The 16474-nt window shown below is 37.7% G+C and overlaps 1 protein-coding gene across 1 annotated transcript in view; it reads left to right on the plus strand.

Annotated features, from left to right (window-relative positions):
• NALCN (sodium leak channel, non-selective) overlaps window positions 1-16474 on the plus strand; it is a 256162-nt gene that overhangs the window by 146330 nt on the left and 93358 nt on the right. Inside the window, 3 exon segments of the mRNA XM_075526265.1 lie at window positions 769-960; window positions 8515-8652; window positions 12551-12625. Coding sequence (XP_075382380.1) covers window positions 769-960; window positions 8515-8652; window positions 12551-12625 — 405 coding nt within the window.

A 16474-nucleotide genomic window follows, 5' to 3' on the forward strand; every position in this document is an offset into this window, starting at 1 on the left:
TAACAGGGATGGTAATCAAACTGGAGCAATTTACCTAGCACTGCAATAGATCCTCAGTTGCTAAATCTAGACAGATATATTTTGGCCGCCTCTGCCTGAAGCCATTCTTATGTCTGGTAACACACTATAAACCTTCATTGGTCTGTAATTCCACATTATATTCAGTTTTACTCTCTGTGGTGTGTTTTGCCTATGTCTTTGTTCCCCCCAAAACAGCTTTACCCAGTTGCCTTTCTGTGATGACTGTTGGTGATTGGCGAGTTGATTATAGCCTTGGGGGCCTTGAGTATCCTCCCGTGCCTGTACTCTGAAGACCTCTGCTGTCATCCCATGCCTGTACACCTCGATGCTGCATTTTATGAAAGGGTCATAGATAGTTCATTCTATGCAAAATTACAGCGTGTTATTACTATACACTAGAAAAAAAGAGATATGTAACAGTAAGCATTACACCACACAATTGTGAAAAGCTAAGCAAAAGACAAAGTAGGTTAACAGTTACCTGGTCATTAGGTAACTGCTGTTACTAGCTAAAACAAATCTTCAGGCAGGCCAAGATAAGTACAGACAAAGCCTGAAAGGTTCCAGGGCTTGTGTTCTTAACCTAACACACAACTTGTGGTCTGTTACAAGCAGTGGCAACCTGATATTTACTGGGCTACAAGGCTGCAAGTCCCTTTTTGGCCTTGAAGTCTGATCCTGTGAAAAGTTGTTGATTAATTTAACAATCAAATAACTAATACAGTTCTATTTTGTCTTTCTTTGCAGGTTCTTAGAGTAGTTCGGCTGATAAAGATTTCTCCTGCTTTGGAGGATTTCGTGTATAAGATATTTGGACCAGGAAAAAAACTTGGGAGTTTGGTGGTATTTACTGCCAGCCTTTTAATTGTAATGTCAGCAATCAGTTTACAGATGTTTTGCTTTGTGGAAGAACTGGATAGATTTACAACCTTTCCACGGGCAAGTATAAAAAGCATCAATTACTTATTGCTTGTTATTCTTTTCCTATCATTGATATATCATATTTGTTATTATATTAGCAGTCTTCCTTTCCTTCTAAGAACCATGGAGCAGTTTATCTCCATATGCACAGATAAAAGAAGTGTATTTTCTGGGTGTAACAGTCTTCCTTTAGTCCTTCAGTAGTGAAGTTTGTCTTTCTTTGGGTTAGGTGTTCTATTTCTGCCATTGAGGGAACATAGAGAAATTTTATGTATGCACCCCGAGGATGACACAACAAAGCATATGGCTTAATGGTAGTCTAGCATGCCACAGAAAGAGGATTCATGTGCACCATCGTGAATATTAGCTGCAAAACGTATATAAAACATTTCTACACTTGATTTGTATCTTCATATTTTGAAAGTGGTTGTTCTTGATTTCTACAGGAATGCTTGTTTTACAGAGGGTTATAAAACCTGTCTGCATTGACAAAATAAGTGTTTGCCTTTTGGGTATAAATAATGGATATTTATGGGCATTGCGTTAATTTAGAACAGAACATTGAAAATCAGTGGAAATTGGAGCTAATGTATTTATTGAAGCACACTGTTCTGAATGAAAATACTGCCATTTCTTTAATAATGGATTAGACTGAGTGTACATGGAGTGGTTCCAGTCACATTTTATTTGTTTCTGTCATTCCAGCTTGGTTATCCAATGTATCTATTTTAGTGAAAATGCATTGGTTGGAACAATTAAATAACAATGAATAAGACAGCCTCAAGGGTCATGCATTTAGCAAACGAAATGGCTAGGCAACAATTTGTAATTATCAACCTGGACTTGATGTATGGGAAGCTAGCCATCAAATGTAAGACAAAAAATACCTACCCACAGGGAATAATGTAACACCATGCTTTCTATTTCAGAAAACGTGCTTAGAAAAGCAACCAGTAGGATCATTAAGAGTTCAGTATAATTCATTTTTTAAATGCTGAAAAAAGCAAAAAGAATATAATAAAACTTGAGCTTTTATAATGAAGTCAGGCCTCTGTCTCTAAATTGAGCGATAGTACCACCATATTGTATGCCCAACTCCCATGTATAACTTCTGAAAAAACCTTCCAACTGCAAGTTTGAAATCATCATGGAACTTGGTTTTAGAATTATTTTTATTATTTATGCAAAATGGCAATGACATTCCTGAAAGAATTATTGTAGCATAATTAAAATAAGACAGATTTACAACCACCTGCACATTTTAACTAGAAAAATTCATATAAGTATCTGAGAAAGATCCTCTTGCAGGGAAACATTGCCAAAATATACCAAGATGTTAGTAAAGTTTTAACTTATTTTGGACATTTCAATCTGGGGCCATTTAGGCCTCAGTAAGAACTATCATATTGAATTATAACAGACAGATGTATATACTAAAATACGTGTTTGACAAGTGAGAAAATATCTACTCCAGTAAATGATACAGTTTTTTACAAACAGAAGATATCCAAACTTGTTTTCTATTTTCTGACTTAAGTTTTGGAAAAACAGAATACCTGTTACCAATACTAAAGGAGTGTTCCTGCAATACTGAATTGAAATATTTTTAATACTTTTTATCTGATAGCCAGAAGCAAGTCGCTCCAAATTTTTTAGTTATTGTTTATTTGTAGACATATTGACCTCGTTATGAATGGTTCAGAAGTATACTTCATAGTATGTAGTTTCTTTTTGTAGTTTTCTAATGAAACATCTCTTAATAGGGTAATAGAGCCAGTGAAAATTTTGTACTCAAAAATTGTGATTGATGGTGTGAGTGATGGTGTCCCTCCGAAGGAGGGAGGGTTGCGGGATTCCCGCTGATGTTGTCTGCTCTGAATAAAGACCACTGAATCAGTTTACAATAAGACAATTATAAAATATGCGATTTGGGGTTTGCCTGGAATGTATTATTTTCAAAATGTGACAGAAGAAATACTTGCATTACGATATAACGTAGGAGATGGTGTGAGGTCTGCGTCAGCAGAATTTGCTGCAATAAATTTTTAGGGGCTTACCCCCAAAGAAGAGCTAAGCTAAAATGGTCAGTACTGTCGCTGTGGACTTTTTCCATTATAAATACAGAGAGGACGAGCACACTAACAAAAATGGTGACACTAGAGGCTAGATTTTGAGTTTGTACATTAAAGTGCCTTCTACACGGAAACAGACAAAACCTAACGTCATTTTGAAAACGTAAGTGCTTTATAAGAAGGCACAGTATGGGTTTTGGAACAAGTAGACCTCCTCCTTTCACTAATGACTCTAAATTGCATGTTTTCACATTGTTTCCTGACAACAGTCGATAGGCACAAGCTCAGTGTTGCCATGGCTACAAATTTCACCCTTCTTTTGGCCATCGCAGCTTCCCAAATGGACTGGCTTTCTCTCTAATACTAAGTATAAAAATATAGATGTTTGCTATACTGTTTTTAACCCATCCGCCATCTCCATTTTTGCACGTCTTCTTGGGCTGCACATACTGAGCCATGAGAAGGGCAGGGGGTGGCTGGGCCCCCCAGAGAAGGAATGGGAGGGAGGGTGTCTGTTCAAAGGCATCAGTGTAAGATGGCCGCTAAGAAATTTTAGAAGTCACTGTATGGAAAACAAAACACATCGTCAGTGTCTCTGACTTCCATGCCCTGGTTTCTCTTGGGGCCTGGGGCCATGTGCTGACTTGGGGCCGGTGTCTCAAGTTACAAAGCTGGGAATGCTGCACTTCTTTTAAAAGGGTCAACACAAGATGAAAGCCAGGCCCAACTGATCTCAGCAGCAAAAATCCCCCAGTCTTCAGCAAAACCAGGACTTTGCTCCTAGCTTTGAGCTTGGAGGAAGCTCAAGTTGTGAAGTGCTAATTCAACCTAAGCATCATCCATTAAAAAAGTTGACTAATGTGGTCTTAATTCTCTGATGCAGTTACAATCTCAGTGCCACTGCCACATTTTTACAGGATGGCTACTCTTCTCTCAGGGTGTTTCTGAGCACTCATGGCTATGTTAGGAGAAAAAGCTAAATTTGCACAGGTAGAACAGATTGCAAACATTTCACAGCACTGGCCTAAATCTTGTTAGCTTAATTTGCAGAAGTAATCCCACTGATTATAGGACTGCTTCCATGAATAAGGCCATTGGGATTTGGCCCATAATATTTTATGGACAAGCAGTAGTTGCATGTCAAGTACTTTATGACTGTAAGTAGTAATTTGTATGGTACCACCCGTGTAATAGTTGGACAAGATATCAGAACTGGCACTTCGGCTCGTATGTTCCACTGAACCTTTGCCAATCTTCCACTATAAATAAAAAGGTAGTTTGACTTCCATCATCAAACCAGCTAATTAAGTAATAGGGCATAAATACTCAAAGAAATTGACAGTCTTTTCTATAACACGAATTAATTCAGAAAATCACCATTTGCATAAATCTCTAAGTCTCATCTTCACAGATGTTGATTCTGTCAGCTAGTTGCATTTCAAATTAATTTTAAAATAAACAGTGGGAAGTATACCTTTCAACTAAAAATAACTTGCTCCTAAGGAGGTTGCTGGGTGCGAAGCACATACTCATTGTGCAGTGCCGTATTTTCTTAAAACTTATGTTTTGTCATATAGTGGACTTTAATGTTATAATAAAATGTTTAAATTATATTGAAAGGCCATTTTATATAACTATATGCTTTATGGACAGCTGTTTTAGATGGAAGATTAGATTTTTATGATGTTAAAAGAATGTCTTTTCCAAATTAATCTAGTGCTTGTATTAATTATTAATTAATCCACAATATAGTATTGGAGGTGTCTTTATACTTTGAAGAATTAATTAAAATATATATTTTTAAAAAGCAATAAACCATAGTAATTGAGGGTGATTCAGAAGAAAGGATACTGCACTGGTTCAATTATCCAGTCCCTGAGGTATTTTTAAAGCCAGCAGTGGGGTGTATTATTTAATGTAGTGCCCACCTTATATTTTAGCAAGGAGTGTCACACCAGTCCAGGTACGACCGCCACCGGCTCCAGACACGCTCTGCGTGCAGGCAGCAGCAATACCTGGTTTAGCTTCACCTCCCGCTCAGGAAGGGAAGCTGAGAAGCGGTGCTGGGCACTGCTGGGGTGGTCGTCTTCTTCACCCTCAACCACCACTAGCAGCTATAAAGGAGGCTGAATTTCCTGCTTTTTTCATGCATGCTCCTCTGGCTACAGAAGGTCCCTCCCGAGCTAAAGATCTCAGATGTTTCCTTCTCTGCAAGTGTTGCATAGGGAGAGACTTGAGGTATTTTGCAGAGCTAGATAACACTTGTTGGCGTTTTGTTGGCTTTTTTTTTGCAGGACGCTTATAATGATTTTTTTGTAAGGAAAGGAATCACTAATAAGAGTCTGTAATTTTGTGCAGTGTAAGGAGCCTGCGTGTGTGGTTGTGAGGGGGCACTAATTCAAAGGGGTCCGGTCTGGGGGAGGATCTGGCCAGGTCAGCAGCATGCTAGTTAAGGCCAAGGTTGCTGGCAGGAACATAGAATCACAGAATCGTATAGGTTGGAAAAGACCTTTAAGATCATCGAGTCCAACCGTAAACCTAACACTACCAAGACCACCACTACACCATGTCCCTAAGCACCTCATCCAAACGTCTTTTAAATACCTCCAGGAATGGCGACTCAACCACTTCCCTGGGCAGCCTGTTCCAATGCTTGACAACCCTTTCAGTGAAGTAAAATTTCCTAATATCCAGTCTAAACCTCCCCTGGTGCAACTTGAGGCCATTTCCTCTCGTCCTATCACTTGTTACCTGGTGAAGTGGAGAGCACTGCAAATTCCAGCCCCGTTATTTGGGCTCTCCTAACACATGACATAGCAAAGATTTTAGCTGACATAAAAGGATTTGCAGAAAAGTAGTTACAAGCAGGTTTCTCTACTGCTTCTAATTTATGCTAGCCTTTGTTCTCTGTGGGATCTGTGTGTTCAAAGGAAAGGTTGGGACATTACATTTGGTCAAGATGTTGCTGATGTAGAAGTTAAAGTCTTAAGTTTAACTTCATCTCCCAGTGTGTGCGATTGCTCACTTGGATGTCTTGATCTATTCTGTGTACACCTTAGCTTCACTTTTTGTGAGTGATTTGGACTTGTAGGCTTAATCATCTCTGAAAATGTGATTAGTGTGATTTAATTCTGAAAAGCATCTGTAAAAATAGCTCTCAAACTCCTTGGTCTCAGCCTAACAGTGTGTTTATGCTTCTGTCTGCTTCAGAGTGCCACAGAACATAGCAGCAATAAGAAACCAGGCTGGATTCTGGTGTGGGGTTTTTTGTGAGAGCCAGCAGGCATATTTTTTACGAAGCCCTTAGCAGCTAAATGTTTGGGACCCCCCCTAACAGAGTAAAAATGCACCGTTCTTCCTCTGAACATGATCTAGAGGCAACATGATCCATTTTTTGTACTTTAAAATAGGTACTAGTTATAATGGACAGAGGAGAAAAAGCTTCAGTCCTAGGATCCTTATCAGTGGTCAATGAAAGAGGGCCAGACACTGAGCTCAAGCAGTGGCCTCCCGATGCTGATACTGCTTAGTTGTTAACTTTCTTCCTGCTTCCAGCAAACTTTCTCCGAGGCAATCCCCAGGCATGAGCCGGGGAATCATTCTCTCCAACTAGGCACTCCAAAAAGGCAGTGCCTTTTATGTAGTGCCTTGCATAACAAGAGCCACTAGATTAAATTGTCCCTGTCTTCCTGAGCCCTCCTACACTACCCCAGCAAGCTTTCCACGTGCAGGCCCTCCTTTCAAATTTTAAGCATATATCACACACCCTTGATTTCACAATACAGAAACACTAGTGTGGCAAGCTATGCCACATCCTTATCATTACTTCAGATAGATAGAACCAGCTCCTTGTCACCAAATATGAATGATGTGTTGTGGCCATAGGGACATCACATAGGGCCAGGAGGAGATACAGGACCAAGTGCTATATGCATGCACATGGACAGTCCACTCTAGAGTAAATTGGCCTACACCACACGGTAGAAATAACAGCCTGGAGTGGAATTCCTTAAGGGTGTGGGTGTAACCTTAAGGGTCCTGTTTGCATTGGGAGAAACTGATTAGAGAAGATACTGTTTTGTTTTAAAAACTCTGCAAACTTGATAAGGAGCCCAAGCAAAGTACTTGCCTGCAGTTTAATAATATAAACTTGAAGTGTCCCTTGCGATTAGTTTTGCTAGCAGCTTTAAAAATTAATTAGAACCCATTTTATTGTTTTTCAAGCACATAAGTTTCTATATCTAAATGTTTTCAACTTTTCCAGCATGCATTTGGGCTTAGGGTAAGTTCATGTGAAGGGCTCTCTAGGTACTGTTTTCTCCTGGCTGTGACAAGAAGAGTCCTCTTCTCTGTGCCAAGTGCATTATTGTGTTGACCTGCTATTGCTGGGGGTGTCAGGCACACTGAGCATAGACAAATACATCTTTATCACTGTGTCAACATTTTGAATTTGAGGAATCCTATTATCCGGAAACTGCATTGTTAATGTCTTCAGTTTCTAACACTTTTTTGTTATGTATTAAACTTCAGTAAGATATCAGCTTTGATCCTTGCTGTCTGGAAAGACAGGACTTTTGATGTCAGGCAAAAGCAAAAGAAACTTGTGCAACAGTTTGGCCTCACTGAGAGATTTAGGACTATCAAGATCCACACTTCACTTTGATATTCTCACTTCACTCACATTGAGTCCTCAGTGTCTGTGTATGATGTACATGTCATGCTCACACACTGGTCGTGTTGAGTTAGATTCTGGTCTGCGCTCTAGGCTGAAGTTGGGGTTTCAACGGTCTAAGATATCTGGGTTCTAGGGCTCATCTGGATTCATATATTCCTATCACCAAAGACAGGTGGTTGAAACATTTCCATTATTCCCTTTATTTTTGACACGCACCCCTCGTCTGAATGGATTTGAAAATGTTACAGGAATAGTTCCACAAATAATGCTGTTTAGAAAATGTATAGGGAAAGAGTCTGACTGACTGAAATGGGTGGAAGAATTGTGACCTTGCCTTGTATTGGTTAGTCTCTTCTGTGGAATGCCTAGAATGCTTCTGCTGTTAAGATAACACAAATGTGTGGTCACGTTTAATTATAACACTTTATTATAGGTGTATTTATAGAGAGGTAACACTGAAGAATAAGCATAATCACAAAATTACAATATGGTGTAACATTCAAAACAATGATCTCTGATGCTCAGGGTATTTCTCCTATTTTGTCAGCCCTGGAGGAGCCCTTCGTATGGGCTAATGGAGCGAAGACTATACTTACAAGTTGCAGATTACAGTTCTGTCAAAGCTTAAGTTATTTATTTCTCCTTTAGCTCTGGAATAGCATTTCACCTGACTTTGCAAATTGAAATACATTTGTTTATTAAGATTTAAAAAACGAACCAAAACAGGTGTTCTGCTCTGCTAAATCAACTTGAGGAATGTGTCTATAAAACCATATTAATATAATTTGTGAATTGATAATATGTTTGTAATTCTTTTTCTTGCAGGCGTTCATGTCAATGTTTCAGATTCTGACACAGGAAGGATGGGTGGATGTCATGGATCAGACACTGAATGCTGTAGGACATATGTGGGCACCAGTAGTTGCCATTTATTTTATACTATATCATCTTTTTGCTACTCTGGTAAGTTTTGACTTGCAAATGTGCTGTGCTTTTCTTTGTTTGAATTATTCTCGTAGCTCTTGTATTACTTCTTTTTCTCAGCTAGTTAAAACTAATTGTGATGCTCATTTTCAGCATAGAGAGCTTTAGGCTTAGTTCTTTGATGTGGTAGAATTTACCCTTCAGCCATGTGGCATAAGGTGGTGAGCCTTTGTTTTGGTGTGAGGTATTGTTCTTCATAAGATCCAAGTCACACTGCTAGACTAATAATATAATTGTTAACTGTCTTGTACCTTCACAGTTCTGGTGATTGCAGAGTGAAGCAAGTGTTTTTATTTATCATGTAGAAATGTCTCCTCAACTTCCGTTGCATTCTCTTTGCAACAGTAATTAGAGTGAGAAGTGTAAAGCCTCAGGATGCAAACTCTGAACTAGAAATCACTGCTTTCCTGTTGTCTAATGCAAAATCAATGCATGGAAAATATATGATATAGTGTATCAAGCAATAAAAGGATGAGAATTAATAAAGCAGTTCCTGCATGTGAATAGCAATGGGGATTATATCTAAATGCATGTCTGTATGCATTTCAAATGGGATGATTACAATTCTGTATAGGGAAAATGATAAGGGAAACAGCTTTTTGAATATCCTGTATCAATAAGGGCTTGGTACTATATTTTGAATACCAACACAGAGAAAGTACCACAATAAGGGGAATAACCATTTTAGCCACCCTTAATTCACTCCTACTTTTGCTCATTTTGTATTTTGTGTTCATTGCAGTTTTTGATGCACTTATTCATATTTTCACTTTCTTCATTACATTTTCTTTGCTCAGCTGTCTACTTATATAAGGTACTAACTGTATTTGTACAATCTCCATCAGTTTCCATCTACTTTTTTTTTACTTTGTTATCTGTCCTGTTTCACTTCTAAAGACTGAATGATCAGAGTGTAATTGTGGATGCAGCAGGTTCCTTCACATGGGTTGAAATCTCAACCACTTTATAAATGGCAGTAAAGGGCATTTGATTCTTTTAGAGCTGCTTAACCACATTAAAGTATAAGCCAAACAAATGTATGTATCAGTATATGTATAGGATGTAATTTGCTCGCAAGGATCAGAGGAGTCCTTGGGGTCTGGAAAAGCAACTTTTCATGCTGAAGTGATCTTTAAAACTCCTTGGGAAGTGGGGATAGAAAGCAAAAGGGAAGTGGGGTTTTGTCATGGATTTGAAAGCAGTTACTGGTTAGAGAATCTTATTGCTGTTTTTCTGATTCTTTGCCAAGAACATTGTCTGAACTGGAATCTATTTTTCTCTCTTAGATGAGCATTAAGCAAGTCCATAAAGTAAATTAGTACCAGGTGGCCTCTGTGCTAGAAATTCACACCTTAATTGAGAAGTAACTTAGCTGTAAGAGCAGTTTTAGTATTCTGCTTTATGTTTCATGTTTTGAAAGAGTCATATGGGACTTCTCCATTTGTTCACTTAAAGCACTTCTTTTGCTAGGAGCAAAGTCACTTTTCTGTACACCATCCTCAGCCCTTTTACAGGTAATTTGCATTTAAGTACACGGTCCTGGCTCTGCTTCATAAGTGTACAGATTTATTCTCATTCACCTATGCAAATTTTACATGGATGAAGAAACTCTGTTAAGACAACTTTGCAGAATTACCTGGCCTTAGAAAGTTGTTAGTTTCTCTTCTAAGATCTTCCTCAGACCCTGGAAGAGAAAAGCTATGTAGGACAGAGTTGTCTGGAGGCAAAAGAAGCTTAAAGAAAGAAAATAACGTGGAATTGGTAAAGGAGCATGAAAACGGTTGGGCTGCTGCTAAAACCAAAAAGAAGAGTTCTAAGAATAAACAGCCGTCAGTGAATAACAAGAGTGAAGTCAAATGAAGAAATTACTTTCATCAGCCAGAAGAGGGGGGAGGATTAGAATTGAGAAGTGATAATTGCAGGCATTTGGCAAAGCAGACTGTAGAGCCTTGGAAAGAAATGAATAGGTTTCACATTAGAAGGCAAAGAAAAGTTGAAGCTCAAAAAACAAAACCTCTGTTGGAAGCAAGGACTGTTATTAGTTGAGATGGCAGCAGAGGAAGTTAAACAAATAACAAGTTTGCATTTAACTTTTCTTTTGTGGTACATCATCTTTGGTTCTTGTTGAAAAAAAGTGAAAAGGGAGTTAATGAAAGTCTTGATGCCTTGATACGTATCTGTGCATGAAGCAGCAAGGCTGTAAGTGGTGATAGATTTAATGAGTACTATACTTCTTTTTAGCGTGGAATTCTGCTTCCTTAACTAGTATGCTCTGAGCTGCAGGTACTGGAGTATCACCGACTGTATAAAGTATCTGAAGAAGAAAAACACCATACTGTAAAATCCTGACAGAATGATAGCAAAACTGTTCATCAGCAATTAGGGATTGAAGTAGTTTGTGCCAGGGATTATGTATTTTATCAGAATTCTGTCTTGCTTTGCCATTCTGAAGGCCATCTTAACTTCCACCATTCATAGTAGTCAGATCATTGAAAACTGTATGAGGTACTGTTTAAGTATGTGGCGTATATAATGTCTTTTCTAACAGCTGCAGGAAATTCTACATATTGCTAAAGCCAGTTTCCTATTAAAAGAACATTTCTTTTTCGGAACACTGACATTTTATAAATTTATGGGTGGGAGTCCCTCCTGTGTCTTCTGTACCTTTATAGTTCATGGTGGGAAAGGGAGTAATGCTCTGGAACAAGGTCCAGACACCCAGCTCAGGTGCAGCCATCTGCGTTGGAATAGATGAGTTCCAAACTCCTTGTCTGGTGTACTAAGCTACTTAAATTTCATCTTCCATATAGGTGGGGAATGATATTCCAGTGTGATTGAATTACAGGTAAACTTACACTTCATTTACAACAGTGGTGGACAGATATGTCTGCTCTGGTTGTCACTCAGCAGTCCAAGACCACAGAAATATTTTAAGCCTGTAACTCTTTTAAAAGAGCTTAGATTCCTTCTCATATGTCTAGGAAATTGATGCTTGCCTGTAGGAGCTCAGTATGCTTGAGGATATTTGCCTTGAACCTCAGAGACTAAAACCTTGGCAGTTGCTGACAGCTGTAAAGCTATGTATATACAAATTTACTGTCTTAAGATGTAAATTCTCTGAGGATATATGCTGAACATTGGTATCCTCTCTCACCTGCATCCTTGCTCTCCTAGTTCTGTCTCCTTCTCAGCTATATCAGTCACATTTTCAGCTTCTTTGGCCTCTGGTCAGTATCTCTAGACAAGGAAAATATAATAATCTGATATACAGTTTTTTCCCCCTGGGATTATTCCTCCTAGAGGCATATCTACACAATATTTAATGTATAGTAAATGAAAGTGCATGAGTTTCCTATACTGTGACTCCCGCTGCATGCAAATAATGAGGCAGCTTACTTTTCTGTCAAAGTGGAGTTAGCTACTTTGCAGAGGCACTCTGAGCATTAAGGAAGTCCATAAAGTAAATTAGTGTTAGGTGGCCTCTGTGCTAAAAATTCACACTTAATTGAAAAGCATCTTAGCTTTACGAGCTGTTTTAGGATTCTGCTTTGTGTCCCTTTTTTTTATTATTTCTGATGAATTTAATTTTCTTTTCCTGTGAAATACATTTTGATGAGTATATTGTTAAACATACATAATGCATTGGTTATAAAACCTGGAATTCAAAATTTTTACATTCATATAATGATTGTATGATAAGCTAAAAACCAATGAACTACTTGCAAAATGGCTAGCAGACATATAGGAACAGGTGATATTAGTTCAACAGATGTCAAAGGCAAGACATCAGTAGGGCCCTCATTTTTCCTGTCATTTCATAGTACTTCTTAAGAAAAATAAGACAAGCTTTAACAAAAAATTTGCAATTGCTTTGTAGATTCTACTCAGCTTGTTTGTTGCTGTTATTTTGGACAACCTGGAACTTGATGAAGATCTGAAGAAACTTAAACAAGTAAGACCATGTTTTTATTGTGCTTGGAGGTAGTTTCAATAAAGCATTACTTTACTGGTGTTCTTATGGTAAAAGATGTTGCAATCAAAATGACCAAAACTGTAGATATTGCAGAGAATAGCAGTATTTTGTTAGATAGTTGACCATCATACAATGTGAGGTAGAAGTTAAGAGATCGTAAAAGAGATTTAGAAATTGGTTTAAATATTCGATGAAAGTCAATTTAGATAGTCATGTAATTAAAATAATTTTAAAATCACAGCTAGGTTATCTTTTTACTTATAATCTAGTGAAAGATGTCCCTGCCCATGGCAGGGGAGTTGGACTAGATGATCTTTAAAGGTCCCTTCCTACCCAAACCATTCTATTATTTTATATGATACTAAAAGAGCACATCATAGAACTGCTGCAGGGGAGAGTACTGGCAAGGGTCCACAGACAGAAGTGGTAGAGGGGACTAGGTTGAATGTGTTAGTTGAGTGCTAAAGACACTTGGCAAACTTAACTTGCTTGCTTGATTCTCCAGATTTGGGGACCAAGATTACCAAGAAGCCATTCTCTCATGCTTGAAACCTCAAATGACAATCACATAAAACAAATGTAACTAGAGAGTTCATGTTGGCCATTCTGACCTTGTGCACAAACCACCAGAGAAGAAGGTATCTGTAGCTTTTACATAAATATATAGCTGTGCTTTAATCTGCGCAAAGAGGAGCAAAAACCATCAACATTTGCCTATTTCATGCACAAAAAAGCAAATTGAGAGGTTAATATGTGGGAACCTCTTTGTAATATTTGGGCTATAGCCTTCTTTCACCCATCATTTGCTGGTTTCGTTCATCTTTCAGGTGCATCAGCAACTGCTGTAGAATTATGTTATTTCAATTCTTGAAAAATAATTTAGACAATTTAGTTATTTTACATTGAACTGTTACATTGAAACTAATGTGCCAAATAACCACTCCCTTGTTTTTTGTTCTATATTATTTTTCTTTTGGTTTTAAAACTGAAGTGATGTGTTTATTCATTTATTTTGTTTATATTTGTTGCATTCATTTTGTACAAACTTCTCATTTGTGGATTTAGAGATTGTATATTTCATGTACGCTCACTGAATATGTGGAATGTGTCAAACCAATATTGCTTCCCAATCTTCTGTTGCTTCAAGGCACTGAAAAATGAGAATATTATATAGTTACTTTAAATTCTTCTTTATGGAATTCAATACAGAAATCAATATTGCTTTTGCTCTTGCAGTATTAAATATCAGTATATATTACAAACTTTAAATAAGTAAAAAGGGCAGTTATTTTCTGCCACAAAGAAATATAAATACTGGATTTCAGTTAGTCAGCTGACATAAGTGAAATGAGAGATCTTATAGATGATTTTGGGATGGCCAGACAGTGTTGAGTATGCAAAGTGAGTAGGCCAAATCAAGTTTATTTATTTTTCTCCTTACCAATCTCAAGAGGTAAAATAATCTGAAATGAAAATGGCTCAGATATATTGTAAGCAATGTCATATCATACTGATAATCTTACAGGAAAATTTTCATAATATCTGTGTGAGTTAGGAGCACAAATCAACTTTCTGAAGTGAGTTTAAGATTTGAAATCCTGTGGCTTTTCTGTGAAACTTAGCATCTTCGATTCATAAACCACTTTAAAAGTCTACACCTTTGCTTATGAAATGGCAGCAGCATGACTTTTGTGTTTTAGCAGCCCACTCTGGAACTGGTGAACAAAAAGCGATGATGAGAGGCCACCACTTGCAATGCTTGCCACTGTGTCAGCCTGAAATCTTGTTAGCCTGGTAGGAATCCTATCTCTGTAATAGCAGTAGAGCAAACTCAAGTAAAAGACGTAAGTAGAATTTTTTAAAAAGTCCCTCAACTTCCTAGCTTTGAGACTGGCAGCAGCATAACTGCATGAGTGTGGTGCTGGGCCAGAGTAAAACTGCTGCCTGAGTCACCAGACCTTCTAGCTACCATGCAGTGTGGCACCATGATGACATTGATAGTCTGTTTCCATGACCCAAGTGGGTATTTAAGCAGAGGACAGCACTTTGCCGTTGGACATACCAGTTTGGCTGACTGGCATAATGGTATATGCATTATACAGCATGATGACGTATAAAGATCTCCAAGGTGGCTGACGCTGGTTCACTTGTATTTATGCTTTTGAAATGTTGCTTTAAACAGTAGCCTCTCTTCAAAGACTATTACTCAGTACTATTGAATGTATTCCCTTCTGGCATTTTATCCAAACAAATTAATGTTATATGAAGTGTTGAATGTTTAAAAATGCCTAAGGTGAAAGGAGGTAAGAGGTCGGTTCTTGGAGCCAAATCGTATGGAATTACTGGAATGACTGAACAACTGATTAAGTGTCTAGAACAGAAAAGGTTTCCTGTGGGGTGAATGTGATGGTATCACAGCCTCAGTGCTGATAGTGACTGTGTGCTATTACACTGAAATATTGGTTGTCTTATCTCAGAAGATAAAGCAGAAAGTGTTTTTAATTCAATGACATTTTGAGTTCTTCACTAAAAAAATGGACTGTAAGAAGAAGGAGGATTGTGAGGTAATTGTTAGGTTTTAATCAAGACCATTTCTATAAAGAAATAGGTCTGTATTGCTGCACAGGAAAACTTTTGACATCTATAATTAAAAGCTGAATGGTGTTCCAAGGGAGGAATCAAATAATTCAAACTGTTAATGTAAAAGACATTGATTGGTTGAAAATGGTGAAACTGTAACGGTCTCAAAAGTATTTCCATCCTCATGTTTGCATTTTTTCCCTGCCTTTCATGGCTGTAAAGCTTGAGGCCCAGGGCATTTTCAGATTATGAAATATTGAATGTTTTCCAAGGAAGGAAGGAGAATATATTTAGGCCAGAAATCACACCTAGCTAACAATCCCTTTTGGGATGTGTCCTTCTTAATTATGACTTAATTCCTTTTCTTGAACTTGATAAGAAAAATAATACTACTTATCTTTCAGATTATTGGGAAAAGACTAATTAGTTAATATTTGCAATGTACTCTAAAATGTAAAATGATATGTAAACACTTGGTATTCATGTCAATTCAGTAAATGTGTTTAAATATTAATAAATCAAAGCAAAAATACATTAAATGACTAGGAGATTATAAGTAAGATTGTAAAATAATGTATTTAAAAGCTAGTAAACTTTTAGAATTAAATTTGCCAGTGCAAATTTAGTTAAGGATATACATCATGATTCAGTTTTTAATTACATCATTACATAATATTCTTTCCAAAAGTCTGGCCTCATTTAGTGCAAAGAGTAGATAGAGCTCGCTTTAATAAGCCACTAGTCGATATTTTTTATTTCATGGTACAGTGTGTGATCCCCGTGCATTATTTATTGCACAGTATTCAAGCTTTGCTACTAAAACAAAACTATTAATCTCCTTCCTGACTTTTTTATGGCACCCCTTGTAAGTATCTAGTACAAACATAAAACTTGTAAAAGATTAGTTTAAGTGATTTACTTGGCACCACAGCACACATAGGAATAGAATCTGTTTTTCCAAGACACCATTCAGCTGGCTTAAGATCAGAATCATTCTTTCTATTCTTACAGCTCCGTTCATTCGCAGTACGTCTCCCATCCTCTGCCACATGTCTCATCCTCTTGTCTATGTCTCCCATGATAGCTCAAGTCAAGTGAAAAGGGGTTGTACTATAGCTCATAGTCACCATCTACCTGTGCAATAAACCTGATCCTCTGCAGCAATCCAGACTGATCCTAACACACTACCTAACCTCCAGGTACGAGGTTGATCCTGCTCATCTTCCCTGAGGCCCCTTTCTGTGGCGT

Source organism: Mycteria americana, chromosome 1 (assembly GCF_035582795.1).
Source record: "Mycteria americana isolate JAX WOST 10 ecotype Jacksonville Zoo and Gardens chromosome 1, USCA_MyAme_1.0, whole genome shotgun sequence".
NCBI classification, from domain to species: domain Eukaryota; kingdom Metazoa; phylum Chordata; class Aves; order Ciconiiformes; family Ciconiidae; genus Mycteria; species Mycteria americana.